This window comes from Dendrobates tinctorius, unplaced genomic scaffold (assembly GCF_039654945.1).
Source record: "Dendrobates tinctorius isolate UK_male_01 unplaced genomic scaffold, ASM3965494v1 ptg000308l, whole genome shotgun sequence".
In the NCBI taxonomy this organism is placed as follows: domain Eukaryota; kingdom Metazoa; phylum Chordata; class Amphibia; order Anura; family Dendrobatidae; genus Dendrobates; species Dendrobates tinctorius.
The window spans coordinates 2,062,829-2,076,768 of record NW_027361975.1 but is presented as its reverse complement, the minus strand read 5'-3'; the positions used below and the strand labels follow the sequence as shown (position 1 = coordinate 2,076,768).

General features: G+C 40.6%; 1 protein-coding gene across 3 annotated transcripts in view; it reads left to right on the top strand.

The window, feature by feature from the left end:
• LOC141073612 (zinc finger protein 692-like) overlaps positions 1 to 13,940 on the top strand; it is a 202,013-nt gene that overhangs the window by 131,673 nt on the left and 56,400 nt on the right. For all 3 annotated transcript variants that reach the window (XM_073560913.1, XM_073560912.1, XM_073560911.1), the window contains 3 exons: positions 4,886 to 4,964; positions 9,461 to 9,575; positions 12,517 to 12,616. In XM_073560913.1, coding sequence (XP_073417014.1) covers positions 4,886 to 4,964; positions 9,461 to 9,575; positions 12,517 to 12,616 — 294 coding nt within the window. The remainder of the gene's footprint in view (positions 1 to 4,885; positions 4,965 to 9,460; positions 9,576 to 12,516; positions 12,617 to 13,940) is intronic.

The window sequence follows — 13,940 nt, the reverse complement described above, 5'->3', positions numbered from 1 at the left end:
CGTCGTTTCATACTACAGATGGACAATGACCCAAAACATAAAGCCAAAGCAACCCAGGAGTTTATTAAAGCAAAGAAGTGGAATATTCTTGAATGGCCAAGTCAGTCACCTGATCTCAAAACAATTGAGCATGCATTTCACTTGTTAAAGACTAAACTTCAGACAGAAAGGCCCACAAACAAACAGCAACTGAAAACCACGGCAGTGAAGGTCTGGCAGAGCATCAAAAAGGAGGAAACACAGCGTCTGGTGATGTCCATGAGTTCAAGACTTCAGGCAGTCATTGCCAACAAAGGGTTTTCAACCAAGTACTAGAAATTAACATTTTATTTACAATTATTTAATCTGTCCAATTACTTTTGGTCCCTTTAAAAACAGGGTGGCACATGTTAAGGAGCTGAAATTCCTAAACCCTTCATCCAGTTTTAATGTGGATACCCTCAAATGAAAGCTGAAAGTCTGAACTTCAACTGCATCTGAATTGTTTAAAATTCATTGTGGTAATGTCTAGAACCAAAATTAGAAAAATGTTGTCTCTGTCCAAATATATATGGACCTAACTGTATGCCTTTGAAGTGTGGAAGGAATCCAAAGTACCCAGAGGAAACACAAACCTGGAGAAAACTCATTGCAGATAGTGCTACTAGGCAACATTGCTAACCACTAAGTCACTGTAACCACTAAGTCACTGTCCTGCGCTTTTTTTTTTTTTTGCAAATTGACAATACGTCTGCCCAGGGCACTACATATACCTCTGCCGATGATTACCAGGCAAGAGAACATGGCTGACCATACAAACATATGCTTTCTATAGGTAGGCTTCTAGTCTGTGGTGATTTTAGTATTGGAGCTGTATTGTTCTCAATTGTGTGTCCATTTAGCTCAGTCCGTAGGCATATGAACAATTATCTTTATGCATCAGCGCCAGAGTTTTAGCTGTAAGTATGAGCATGTGGTTTAATACTCATCGATATAACAACTATGTCTAGACCCGTATTTCTTCTAGAAAACAAAAGAAGTATTAAATCTATGGCAAAGAAAACGCAGTGCGATTTCAGTTAACAACTAATCAGATTTTAGATATCAATGAAAATAAAATAAGCCATCCTAACTCCTTCACTTTCTTTTTCACTATTTGTCACCCATTATGTAATTGAAGCCCTATACACATTTGATTTAAGTTGATGAAAATAAATGATTTTAACCAAAATTCATGTTTGTTAACACACACAATTCAATTGGTGACCCACCCTAATCACATGTCAAGACTAGCTGTATTCTGAAGAAAAAGAGTTCCTGGGAACTGTCTCTCAACTGACAGAGAAGTTATATTGTAAGAGCACATGCTGGTAAGCTGCTTGAAAAAGGCTATGAGAGAAAAAGAAAAAAGACTTTCCTTTTACTAAGTCAGCTGAGGAGAAAATGTACAGTGGGGAAAATAAGTATACTGTTCAAAAAAATAAAGGGAACACTAAACAATACAATGTATTGTTTAGTGTTCCCTTTATTTTTTTGAGCAGTATATTTAATACACTGCCAATTTTATGCCGCCATGTAGAGGACGCCCAGGCGTGTAGGCGTCCTCTACATGGCGGCATACACCGCGCACTGAAGGGGCCGTCGGCTGCAGCGCAATACTACTAGCGGCTCAGGTCGCAATACCACAGCGCTTTATTACCTTTGTGCATTTATAACCAGCATCCAGAAAATCTCTTATGAAGGTCCGCTATTGGACCGAAAACGTTTAGCAAATATTTATCTGGATGCCATTAAACAGAGAGATCATTTTTTCACCATTTTATGAGTGCCAAGTTTTTATATTGTTTACTGAGTGGGCTGGAGACCCTACTTGTGCACCTTCTACGAACTAATCAATATTTGAGTGCCTTGTTGTTTCTACTATTTAGTCTATAATTTTAAGGGTAGGTTAATTGCAGCATTGAGAGATAGTACATCAAAAATAAAATCCAAAGAATCACATCGCATAAATTATAAACATTTATTTGCATTTTTCAGTGAGAAATAAATATTTGATCCCTCTGGCAAACAAGACTTAATACTTGGTTTGGTGGCAAAACCCTCGTTGGCAAGCACAGCAGTCATACATTGTAGTTGATGACGAGGTTTACACGCATGTCAGGAGGAATTAAATCATTAAGATTTTGAGGCTGTTGCTTGGCAACTCGGAGCTTCAACTCCCTCCATAAGTTTTCTATGGGATTAAGGTCTGGAGACTGGCTAGGCCACTCCATGACCTTAATGTGCTTATTTTTGAGCCACTCCTTTGTAGCCTTGGCTGTATGTTTTGGGTCATTGTCTTGCTGGAAAACCTACGACCCATTTTTAATGTCCTGTCGGAAGGAAGGAGGTTGTCACTCAGGATTTTACAGTACATGGCTCCATTCATTCTACGATTGATGCGGTGAAGTAGTTGTGGCGCACCTGAGGGTTCAGTTGCCACAGAGGTACTGCACCTCCTCCTGAGGTGTGGTACCCCACCATCCAACACCTGCACCCATCATCACAAAGTAGTGTAGCAAAGCCACATTGCGGCTCCCTGCTTGGAGTGTAGCAGAGCACCTTTGGTGGCTCCCTGCTTGGAACACGAAACGTGCTGGGAGGCGGGAGGAGTTAGAATACATAAAAGAGCGAGAAGGTTTAGGATGTCAGTCAGTCAGTCAGTGAGTCAGTGAGTAGAGTTCAGAGTGGAGTGGAGAGTGAGAAGATCCCTGAAAGAGGGATGGAGGAAGGAAGTGCTGCAGCAGATCTCAGTGACCTGGGTCTGCTGGCACGGGAAAGGAGAGAAAGAAAGAGACATTGAAAGAAAACCTTCTTCATAAGAAGGAAAGACTAGTACGGAACGTAGGAGTAAAAGAGAACAGAGGACGTGGGTTAGAAGAGAACCCTGCCTAGAAGTTCTAAGCGCAAGGCCGGGGCCCGGTCCCAGAAGTTGTAAGGATACTAATGGTCCTACAGCAGACACCGTAGGACTAGTGGGCTGTAAATGCACTACTCCCATCTAAGACTTGGGGGCACAACAGCAGCATTGATAGTGAGCCGGGACTTAGGAGCAAGGAGTCCCCGAAGCAGGCTACAGCTGTCTGCTGTACAAGTAGAGTTCTTGGGAACATCCGACAGGAGGAACTCCAGTGTAACTCAGTACTGGGAGTACTTCACTCAAAGGTGCTATAGAGGAGACGTTCAGAAAGGCACATGTTGGCGGAGTGTTGGAAGGGAGCACTCCATCTTGCCTGGAGGTTGACTGAGTCCCTGACCCAGAGGACACGGCACTGAGGCAGGCACCTGTGTGTACTACAGACTGTGAGTAAAGCTTTGGAACTACAAGCCCTGGTGTCCTCCACTCATTCCGGCGACAACACCCTCAGCACTTCTACATTTCTGCACCATCCACGTCTCCCAATTATCATCTCCATTTACACTGCCCTGAGACTACAGCTCTACCTGTGGGGAGCTTTAACATCTTTGCTGCACCTCACCACCAGTCCCAGAGGATCTGCATGCAACGTCGGCTTAACAACTCAATTGCCAAACACCACAGGTGGCGCCATGAACTATTCATTCATTTAGCTACATTCCACCATTCAATCTCCCTATTACTTGGGTGCCCAGGGCCACGGACCGGGTCATTGCTGCTGTGACACATCCCGCTGATACCGGCCCGGTACCGAGTATGCCACAGCCCTGGGAGGGCGACCCATAGTCCTGTGGCCTTATCAGAGAAACACCCCCAAAACATAATGTTTCAGCTTCCTACCACCATGCTTGACAGTGGGGACGGTGTTCTTTGGGTCATAGGCAGCATTTGTCTTCCTCCAAACACAGCGAGTTGAGTTAATGCCAAATACCTCAATTTTTGTCTCATCTGACCACAGCACCTTCTAATCACTCACAGAATCATCCAGGTTTTCATTGGCAAACTTTAGATGGGCTTGTACATGTGCCTTCTTGAGCAGGGGGAATTTTGGGCACTGCAGGATTTTAAACCTTTGTGGCGTAATGTGTTACCAATGGTTTTCTTGGTGACTGTGGTCCCAGCTGCCTTGAGATCATTAACAAGTTCCCCCCATGTAGTTTTAGACTGATCTCTCACCTTCCTCATGATCAAGGATACCCCACGAGGTGAGATTTTGCATGGTGCTCCAGATCCATGCCGATTGACAGTCATTTTGTATTTCATCCTTTTTCTTACTATTGCACCAACAGTTGTCTCCTTCTCAACCATCATCTTACTTATGGTTTTGTAGCCCATTCCAGCTTTGCACAGGTCTATGATCTTGTCCCTGACATCCTTATAAAACTCTTTGATCTTGCTCATGTTGTAGAGGTCAGAGTCTGACTGATGAATTGAGTCTGTGGACAGGAGTCTTTTATAAAGGTGACTATGTGAGACAGCTGTCTTTAATGCAGGTAGCGAGTTGAGTCTGTAAAAGCCAGAACTCTTTAATGGTTGGTAGGGGATCAAATACTCATTTCTCACTGCAAAATGCAAGTAAATTTATATAATTTATACAATGTGATATTCTGGATTTTATTTTTGATATTCTATCTCTCAATGTTAAAATTAACCTACCCTTAAAATTATAGACTGTTCATATCTTTGTCAGTGGGCAAACTTACAAAACAGCAAGGGAACAAATACTTATTTCCCCCACTGTGGATTGTTTGCTCATCTCCCAAAGTCTCTGAGCTTGCATAGAGTGTGAATGTACGGAGCGAGTACCGTGACCATATGGACTAGAATGAATGCCTGACTGCTTCGTCATTACGATCTTTTGGTACATGATTGTTCATTAAAAGATTGTTCGACTAGCAATATACTTTAATCTAACATGGGGGCCTTAATGAGAAACTGTATTTTCTGCAGGAAAGCCACACCACAGGAGCTCTTAATGTGCGAATATGATGACTGCGGGAAGATCTTTTCAAAGAGACAATACCTGAATGTGAGTGCAATAGACAGGCAGTCTATTGTAAGGGTAGAAGAGTTTGTTTACAGCAGAGCTAGTAATGTGAACCAATCAGGAGATAAGGGTCACTAAACTAATTACATCTTTCTTCTGTATCATTTCCAAACTTAGCACCAACCCAATGGGCTTTCTAGATGTCAGCTTAGCGCTGCTAAAAGTGAGGCCTTGAACAGACGTTAATTCAGGTCCATGAGAAGGGATGTAGGCAGACAATAATGTGGAGAACTTGCAGCCTCATTCAAAGTTGATTTCCTTAGTGATGGAATATCTTTTTGTGTCGGGGAAGTAATATTTGATCTTCTCTTTTACTGTCCTACCCAGTAATGTAATTAGTTAGATGACCCTGAAGCTTCTGACAGGTTCTTTGTACCATCTCTGAGATGTATAAAAAAAACTTTCCTCCTCAATAAATAATTTTTGCATGTCAACTTGTTAAATGGATATTCCCAAAATGAAAGGTATTCCCTCCCTATCCATAGAGTGGGCTAAATATTACTGATCACTGGGGTCCGACCGCTAGGACTACCAACAATCTGAACATCAGGGCTCTGTTTCACCGTCTTCATTGTATGTGCATGCTCGTACTTACAGTCATATGTAAAAGATTGGGCACCCCTATTAATGTTAACCTTTTTTCTTTATAACAGTTTTGGTTTTTGCAACAGCTATTTCAGTTTCATATATCTAATAACTGATGGACTCAGTTATATTTCTGGATTCAAATGAGGTTTATTGTACTAACAGAAAATGTGCAATCTGCATTTTAACAAAATTTGACCGGTGCAAACGTATGAGCACCTCAACATAAAAGTGACATTAATATTTCGTAGATCCTCCTTTTGCAAAAATAGCAGCCTCTAGTCGCTTCCTGTAGCTATTAATGAGTTCCTGGATCCTGGATGAAGGTATTTGTGACCATTCCTGTTTACAAAACAATTCCAGTTCAGTTAGGTTTGATGGTCCCCGAGCACGGACAGCCCGCTTCAAATCATCCCACAGATGTTCAATGATATTCAGGTCTGGGGACTGGGATGGCCATTCCAGAACATTGTAATTGTTCCTCTGCATGAATGCCTGAGTAGATTTGGAGCGGTGTTTTGGATCATTGTCTTGCTGAAATATCCATCCCCTGCGTAACTTCAACTTCGTCACTGATTCTTGCACATTATTGTCAAGAATCTGCTGATACTGAGTTGAATCCATGCGACCCTCAACTTTAACAAGATTCCCGGTGACGGCATTGGCCACACAGCCCCAAAGCATGATGGAACCAAATTTTACTGTGGGTAGCAAGTGTTTTTCTTGGAATGCTGTGTTTTTTAGCCTCCATGCATAACGCCTTTTTGTATGACCAAACAACTCAATCTTTGTTTCATCAGTCCACAGGACCTTCTTCCAAAATGTAACTGGCTTGTCCAAATGTGCTTTTTCATACCTCAGGCGACTGTTTGTGGCGTGCTTGCAGAAACGGCTTCTTTCGCATCACTCTCCCATACAGCTTCTCCTTGTGCAAAGTGCGCTGTATGGTTGACCGATGCACAGTGACACCATCTGCAGAAAGATGATGCTGCAGGTCTTTGGAGGTGGTCTGTGGATTGTCCTTGACTGTTCTCACCATTCTTCTTCTCTGCCTTTCTGATATTTTTTTTGGCCTGCCACTTCTGGGCTTAACAAGAACTGTACCTGTGTTCTTCCATTTCCTTACTATGTTCCTCACAGTGGAAACTGACAGGTTAAATCTCCGAGACAACTTTTTGTATCCTTCCCCTGAAAAGCTATGTTGAATAATCTTTGTTTTCAGATCATTTGAGAGTTGTTTTGAGGAGCCCATGATGCCACTCTTCATAGGAGAATCAAATAGGAGAACTACTTGCAAGTGGCCACCTTAAATACCTTTTCTCATGATTTGATACACCTGACTATGAAGTTCAAAGCTCAATGAGGTTACAAAACCAATTTAGTGCTTCAGGAAGTCAGTAAAAAGAAGTTAGGAGTGTTCAAATCAAGAAAATAAGGGTGCCCATACTTTTACACCGGTCAAAGTTTGTTTAAATGCAGATTGCACATTTTCTGTTAGTACAATAAACCTCATTTGAATCCAGAAATATAACTGAGTCTATCAGTTATTAGATATATGAAACTGAAATAGCTGTTGCAAAAACCAAAATTGTTATAAAGAAAAAAGGTTAACATTAATAGGGGTGCCCAAACTTTTACATATGACTGTATCTCCAATCATTGTCTATGTGGCTGTTGGAAAAATTAACTCTGTACTCTTTAGATAGGGGATAACTAGTTTTTTGGCGGGTGTAACCCTTTATGTCTTCTGTTTAGCTATTTCATCTTTTTTAATTCTTTTTTTCTTCTTCTGAAAGCTAGGTAAGAAAACATATCACTCCCATTGCTGCTAAGATGTTAAATTCTGAAGTCTGAAAAAGAAGGTGGCAGCCCCTTAGCCCTTCTTGACACATGCTGGACATGAACTGCCCTGCTGACAAAAATTTCCTGCCAATCACCATACATGTACTGCGCAGTAGGAAGTTGTCACCATGTCTAATCATATGGTGACCAAATGAAGATAGATATTGTCAGCAGGCCATCACTACTCCACACCCATGGGAGGAGATTTGCTCCGCCTCACACCCATAAGATGGTGGATAGTGTTGATTGGTGCTGTTCTGGACAGACAACACCTGCAAAATGGGGGGGGGGGGGGGTGTTGGTGAATGGCTTTGATTAGTCAAATTGTTTTACTGACCATCTGGAACCAAAGTGGTATAAGTAAAATAACGATCACTGCTCTGCATGTCTTATTCCCATCTGGAACGGCATGCAGAGCAGTTAAATAATGATTCAATGGCCCTTTGTCTTTTGAAAATTGGTAACCAGGGGCTCTCCTGCTCATTTTGTGGGGTCACACTGTGAAGTGTAGTCAATTAACAACTGTGCTGTGATTAGCAGCTTCATCTTCTGATCCCTGAACTTAATCCCCAAAGTTCACTGTCGCTGTTCCGATCACCCTCCTGCAACTGTGCTCAATTTTTGGTTCTGCTATTTTTTGCTAATTTCTATTTGTTCTCTTGTGCCACCTATGTGTTCTCATCCTCTGCCCTTGTGCTCAGTGCATGTTAATATTTTAACACAAAATATATCTTTTTTTTTTCTCCTGTCATTTTTTGCCTTAATTTTTTGTGTATATCCTATGGCTGTTAGCGCTGGTTAGTGACACGCGTAATTAATTGTAATTTCTGCTCAATTTTCAGCGCTGTATTTATTAGGTCTATGCTTGTGAGCATTCTGCAGCTGCTGAACTTTGATCAGTGACATATATTTCCAAAAACCCAAGGCAGCATGTATCAGACTCTAGCTTGCATGATTTTGGCCATGTATGTTGCGGCATTTCAGTGAAAAGCACGCTTTAAAAGCAGCCCGATAGTGACAAGTCTCTCCGTATACACGCACACAGGGAGAGACCTGTCAGTCACTGGTAGCGGGCGGGGAAAAGCTTTCAACTGATCTTTTTCTCTGAAATGCTGCAGCGTATGAGAGTGAAAGTGAAACACAGTGTACCTGGCTGAGAGTATACAGCTAGTGTCTAATACATGCGGCCCATGGATCGGCAGCGTGAATCAGTTGTCAGGTTCTCTTTAGTCGCTAAAAAATGGGTTTTGGAAACTTTTGAAAGGTTGCTTCTAACTTTTTAAGTCTTCTTGACAAAATGAAAGGACATTTGAAAAATGATGCTGATGTAAATTAGACATATTAATTATTTTGTGCGATATGACTATTTTAAAGTTATAAAAATGCCAACTTTGAAAAAAATTGCTCAGTTTTCAAAATGTTCTGCAAATTTCAGATATTTTCTGAAATAAATGGAAAGCATATCAACATAAATATACCTCAATCATAAAGTACAATGTGTCCCCAAAGAACGATTCACTGGGATTTGTGGAAGCATTCCAGATTTATTACCATGTAAGGTGACACGTGTCAGGTTTACAAGCTATTCCTTGGTCTGGAAGGCCAATACTAGCTGCTGTGCAAAAGGGTTAAAGAGGAGCAATGGCAGCCATATTGATTCTCACCCAGCTTTGCACATATAGCTAAAAATTAGCTAAGACAATTTTTTTTTCTTTTATATTTTGGGGGAATGCTCTTTACCGGATAAGATCAAAAACCTTTCTGCATGGGCACTGGTCATGTTCTGTTTTGTTATAAATAGGTGGGCCCTATCCGCATCATAAACCATTAGTTGTGCCTCAGAGATCCATGGTTCAGTGTACAAATGTTGATTTGTGGTTGTTACCTGAATGAAATGCATTGGCTCTGTTGGGGCAATTCTCTTTCTTTTGAAGGAGAAGCACTTGATCAGTTTATGGCCATGCGTTATCCAAAAAATAACTTCTAGCACCTAGATTTCTATATTAAAAATCCCCTTTAGGTATCCTTTTATTCTTTCCATTTACTTTTAGTATCATCAGAAATATCAGCACATGAACCAGCGCACCTTCCGCTGCTCAGTGACGGAGTGTGGGAAGACATTCAACTTTAAAAAGCATCTTAAAGAACATGAGAAAAGACACAGTGGTAAGTTTGAGATACTCCAACATTAGAATGAAGTCAACTGAATCTACGTATTTTGTCAGGATTGGCCCAAAGTCTTGGGCCACTTTCACGCATTCAGTATTTGGTCTAAATTTTAAACCAGTAGTGGGTGAAAAATTCAGAAGTGGTGCACATATTTATATTCTATTTTTCTTCGGATTGTCCCACTCCCAATTTTGACTTGCAAATACTGATTTAAAATATTGACCAAATACTACTGTGAACATGGCTTTAGGGTTCGATCAGTGGTCAGTTTTGCATGTACAAGTTCTATCCGTTTATTTCACGTGTGAGAACTCACATCTATTATAGTCCATGGAACTGTTGAGATATACGAGTATTTACTGAGTAGTCTGCACAAAAACACAGAGACATGTCCGATTTGTCATCTGAGTTACAAATCAATCTTAGAATGGAAGTCTGTTGGTCCCCGAAAAAAATCGAAGAGCTACTCGGATGCCATCAGTGTCCTATTTTCTCGTACGCCAAAAAATGATGTAACATTGGTAGTAAAAACTGACACACACAAAACACAGATGAAAAACTGGCTATTTTTTGTGTATGAGAAAAATCATTGTTAACACTTTTCGATCAGTTTGTGGAATATTATGTTTAGCTGCTTTTGTGTGAAAATTAATATGGCTAGCAGTGACCACTCCATTGAGAGCTGTCATGGAAGCTACACATGTGGTCAAAATTTGTTGGTACCCCTCGTTTAATGACAGAAAAACCCACAATGGTGACATAAATAACTTGAATCTGACAAAAGTAATAATAAATAAAAAAATCTATGACAATGAACAAATCAAAGTCAGACATTGCTTTTCATCCATGCTTCCACAGACTTTAAAAAAAAATAAAACTCATGAAATAGGCCTGGATAGAAATGATGGTACCCCTGAAAATAATGTGACAAAAGGGACATGTTAAGTCAAGGTGTTTCCACTATTTAGCATCACAGGTGTCTACATTCTTGGAATCAGTGAAGTGGGCTTGTATAGAGGGCTACAGATACTCACTGTGCTATTTGGTGACGTGGTGTGTATCACACTCAACATGGACCAGAGGAAGCAAAGGAAAGGCTTGTCTCAGGAGATTAAAAAGAAAATGATAAACAAACGTGTTAAAAGGAAAAAGTTATAAGACCATCTCTAAGCAGCTTGATGTTCCATTCATAATATGAATGGTAACAAAAGAGTCCAGAAAAACTTCTAAACAGATTAAAGGTGAACTTCAAGCTCAAGGAACATCAGTGTCAGATCGCACCATCCGTCGTTGTATGAGCCAAAGTGGACTTCATGGGAGACGACCAAGGAGGACACCATTGTTGAAAAAAAAATCATAAAAAAGCCAGACTGGAATTTGCCAAACTACATGTTGACAAGCCACAAAGCTTCTGGGAGAGTGTCTCATAGGTAGATGAGACAAAAATGCAACCTTTTGGTAAGGTACATCAGCTCTATGTTCACAGACGGAAAATTGAAGCATATCAAGAAAAGAACATTGTCCCTATTGTGAAACATGGAGGAGGCTCTGTTATGTTCTGGGACTGCTTTGCTGCATCTGGCACAGGGTGTCTAGAATCTGTGCAAGATACAGTGAAATCTCAAGACTATCAAGAGATTCTAGAGAGAAATGTGCTGCCCAGTGTCAGAAAGCTTGGTCTCAGTCGCAGGTCATGGGTCTTGCTACAGGATAATGACCCAAACCACAGCTAAAAACACCCAAGAATGGCAAAGAGAAAAACATTGGACTATTCTGAAGTGGCCTTCTTTGATCCCTGACCTAAATCCTATTGAGCATTTTTGGAAAGAGCTGAAACATGCTGTCTGGAAAAGGCAACCTTCAAACATGAGACAACTGGAGCAGTTTGCTTTTGAGGAGTGGGCCAATATACCTGTTGAGAGGTGCAGAAGTCTCTGACAGTTGCAGGAATTGTTTGATTGCCTCAAAAGTTTGTGCAATCAAATATTAGGTTAAGGGTACCATCATTTCTGTCTAGGTCTATTTCATAAGTTTCATTTTTTTATAAATATCTGTGGAAGCATGGTTGAAAAGCATTGTCTGACTTTCATTTGTTCATTTTCATAGATTTTTGATTTATTATTACTTTTATCAGATTCAAATTATTTCTGTCACCATTATGGGTTTTTCTGCCATTAAAACAGGGGTATCAATAATTTTGACCACGTGTGTATATTGTGTGATGTACTAGTGGTGTACTGAGGAATAGATGTGTATCACACAGACAGAAGTCTGCTGCGATCTGAATCCAGGACAGGTTGCTGGATCTTTTAGTCCCACAAACCTGTATTTTTAGTAAAGGGCTGGATTTAGGGTTAACCAGAAGTGATGGGTGGGACTGGTTAACCACACACCTCCCAAGGGGTGTGCTCCTGTAAAGACAGAAAGGTCCTACTTGTTAAGTGTGTGAACCACATGGAGGGACGTCCATGTGTGAGGCTGGAACTGGCTGGAGCTCCTGAAGGTCCAGGAGACATCAAGAGTCTGGACTACGGACAGAAGCCTGGCTTGGAAAACCTGAGGTGCTGTTAGTCAGGTAACCCAGAGCCTGGGGCATGATTTTCTGACGGATTTCAGGCATTTGATCTTTGTATACGGAAGCGGACTGGAATGAACTGTTTGTGGGTTATATATTGTTCACATGCCCTACCAAGCATTATGGAGTGGTTTATGATGCTATAGTAAACGAGTTTGGACTCATTTAAAGAGAATCTGCCCTTGTATAGTTGAACATTGCCGCCAAGCGAGTATACCCCAACCCGCTAGTGATCGCTACATCACAATTAGTTGTCAGACAGATTTTGCAAGCATGTACATCTTAAGAAATGGCTGGATATTTAACTATTTGATTCAAGGGTGTCGTTGTTTTCTAATAGTTTACTATTTTTTTTTTAATCAGACCAGAGGGACTTTATCTGTGAATTCTGCGCGCGTGCATTCCGGAGCAGTAGTAACCTCATCATACACCGACGTATTCACACAGGCGAGAAGCCTCTTCAGTAAGTCATGGCATACTCTGTATGATAGAATATAATTTCATCTAGTCATACTTACACTTCTAAGTTTCACGTACAACAGAATCGGTTTGCTTCTTTATTGCTCCTTATTGAATTTTTCATACCGACTTACATTGTACATGTAGAAAAAAAAATGTATAGCATACAAAATATCACCTGCTTCCCCAATCCAATTACCATCCCTCCGTCTAAAGGTGAAGAAAGGGATCTCCTCTCTCTGTCTACTCTCCACCATTTGAAGGCAGCTATAGCCAATGTTCCCATAGCATTTTAGACTATTTTACCTTTTTTTCTATATAATACATTGCCTCAAATTCTAACATTTTCTATACACCCATTTTTCTTTTGTTGGAGGGGGTTTTGTCATCCATTCTTTCATAACTATTTTCCTAGCACAATATAGTAGCTTTATTGCCACTAGTCTATTAAAAGGAATCTGTCAGCATGTTTTTGCTTTGTAATCTGAAAGCAGCACGATGTAGGGTCAGAGACCCTAATTCAGCAATGTTTCTCTTACTGAACTGTGTGTTGCCATTTCAATAAAATCGGTGTTTTATCAGCGGAAGATTATCATTACAGACTAGGTGTATCATGCCTCCTAGTCTACTGCTCTTAGTGACTCCCCCCCACACAACTGTTTAGCAGCTATCTGTCAATCTACAGTGTACACTATAAGCTGCCAATCGTGGTGTGCACGGGGTTATAAGGGCTCAGAAATCTGAGCACTGCTGGATTTGCAGCAAAGAAAACTGAGATTGTATCAAAATGACTTAAAGCAGTCCAGCAAGCGATACATCACTGGAATTAAGGCCCAAGCCCCTACATCAGGCTTCTCTCAGATTACATAGAAAAATCTGAAGACATATTCACTTTCACATATTTTTTTTTTAACTGATTTTATTGCAGGTTTTATTGCATAACATAACAAGGTTACATCATAGAACATCTTTGCTTCATTGCAGCCATTTGGTAAATTAAAAAAAGTTCATTTTTTTCTCATTAATGTACACTCTGCACACCAATTTTGCAAATTTATTAAAAGAAGAAAAACTGAAATCACATGGTCATAAGTATTCAGACCCTTTGCTCAGACACTCATATTTAAGTCACATGCTGTCCATTTCCTTGTGATCCTCCTTGAGATGGTTCTACTCCTTCATTGGAGTCCAGCTGTGTTTAATTAAACTGATAGGACTTGATTTGTAAAGGCACACACCTGTCTATATAAGACCTCACAGCTCACAGTGCATGTCAGACCAAATGAGAATCATGAGGTCAAAGGAACTGGCCAAGGAGCTCAGAAACA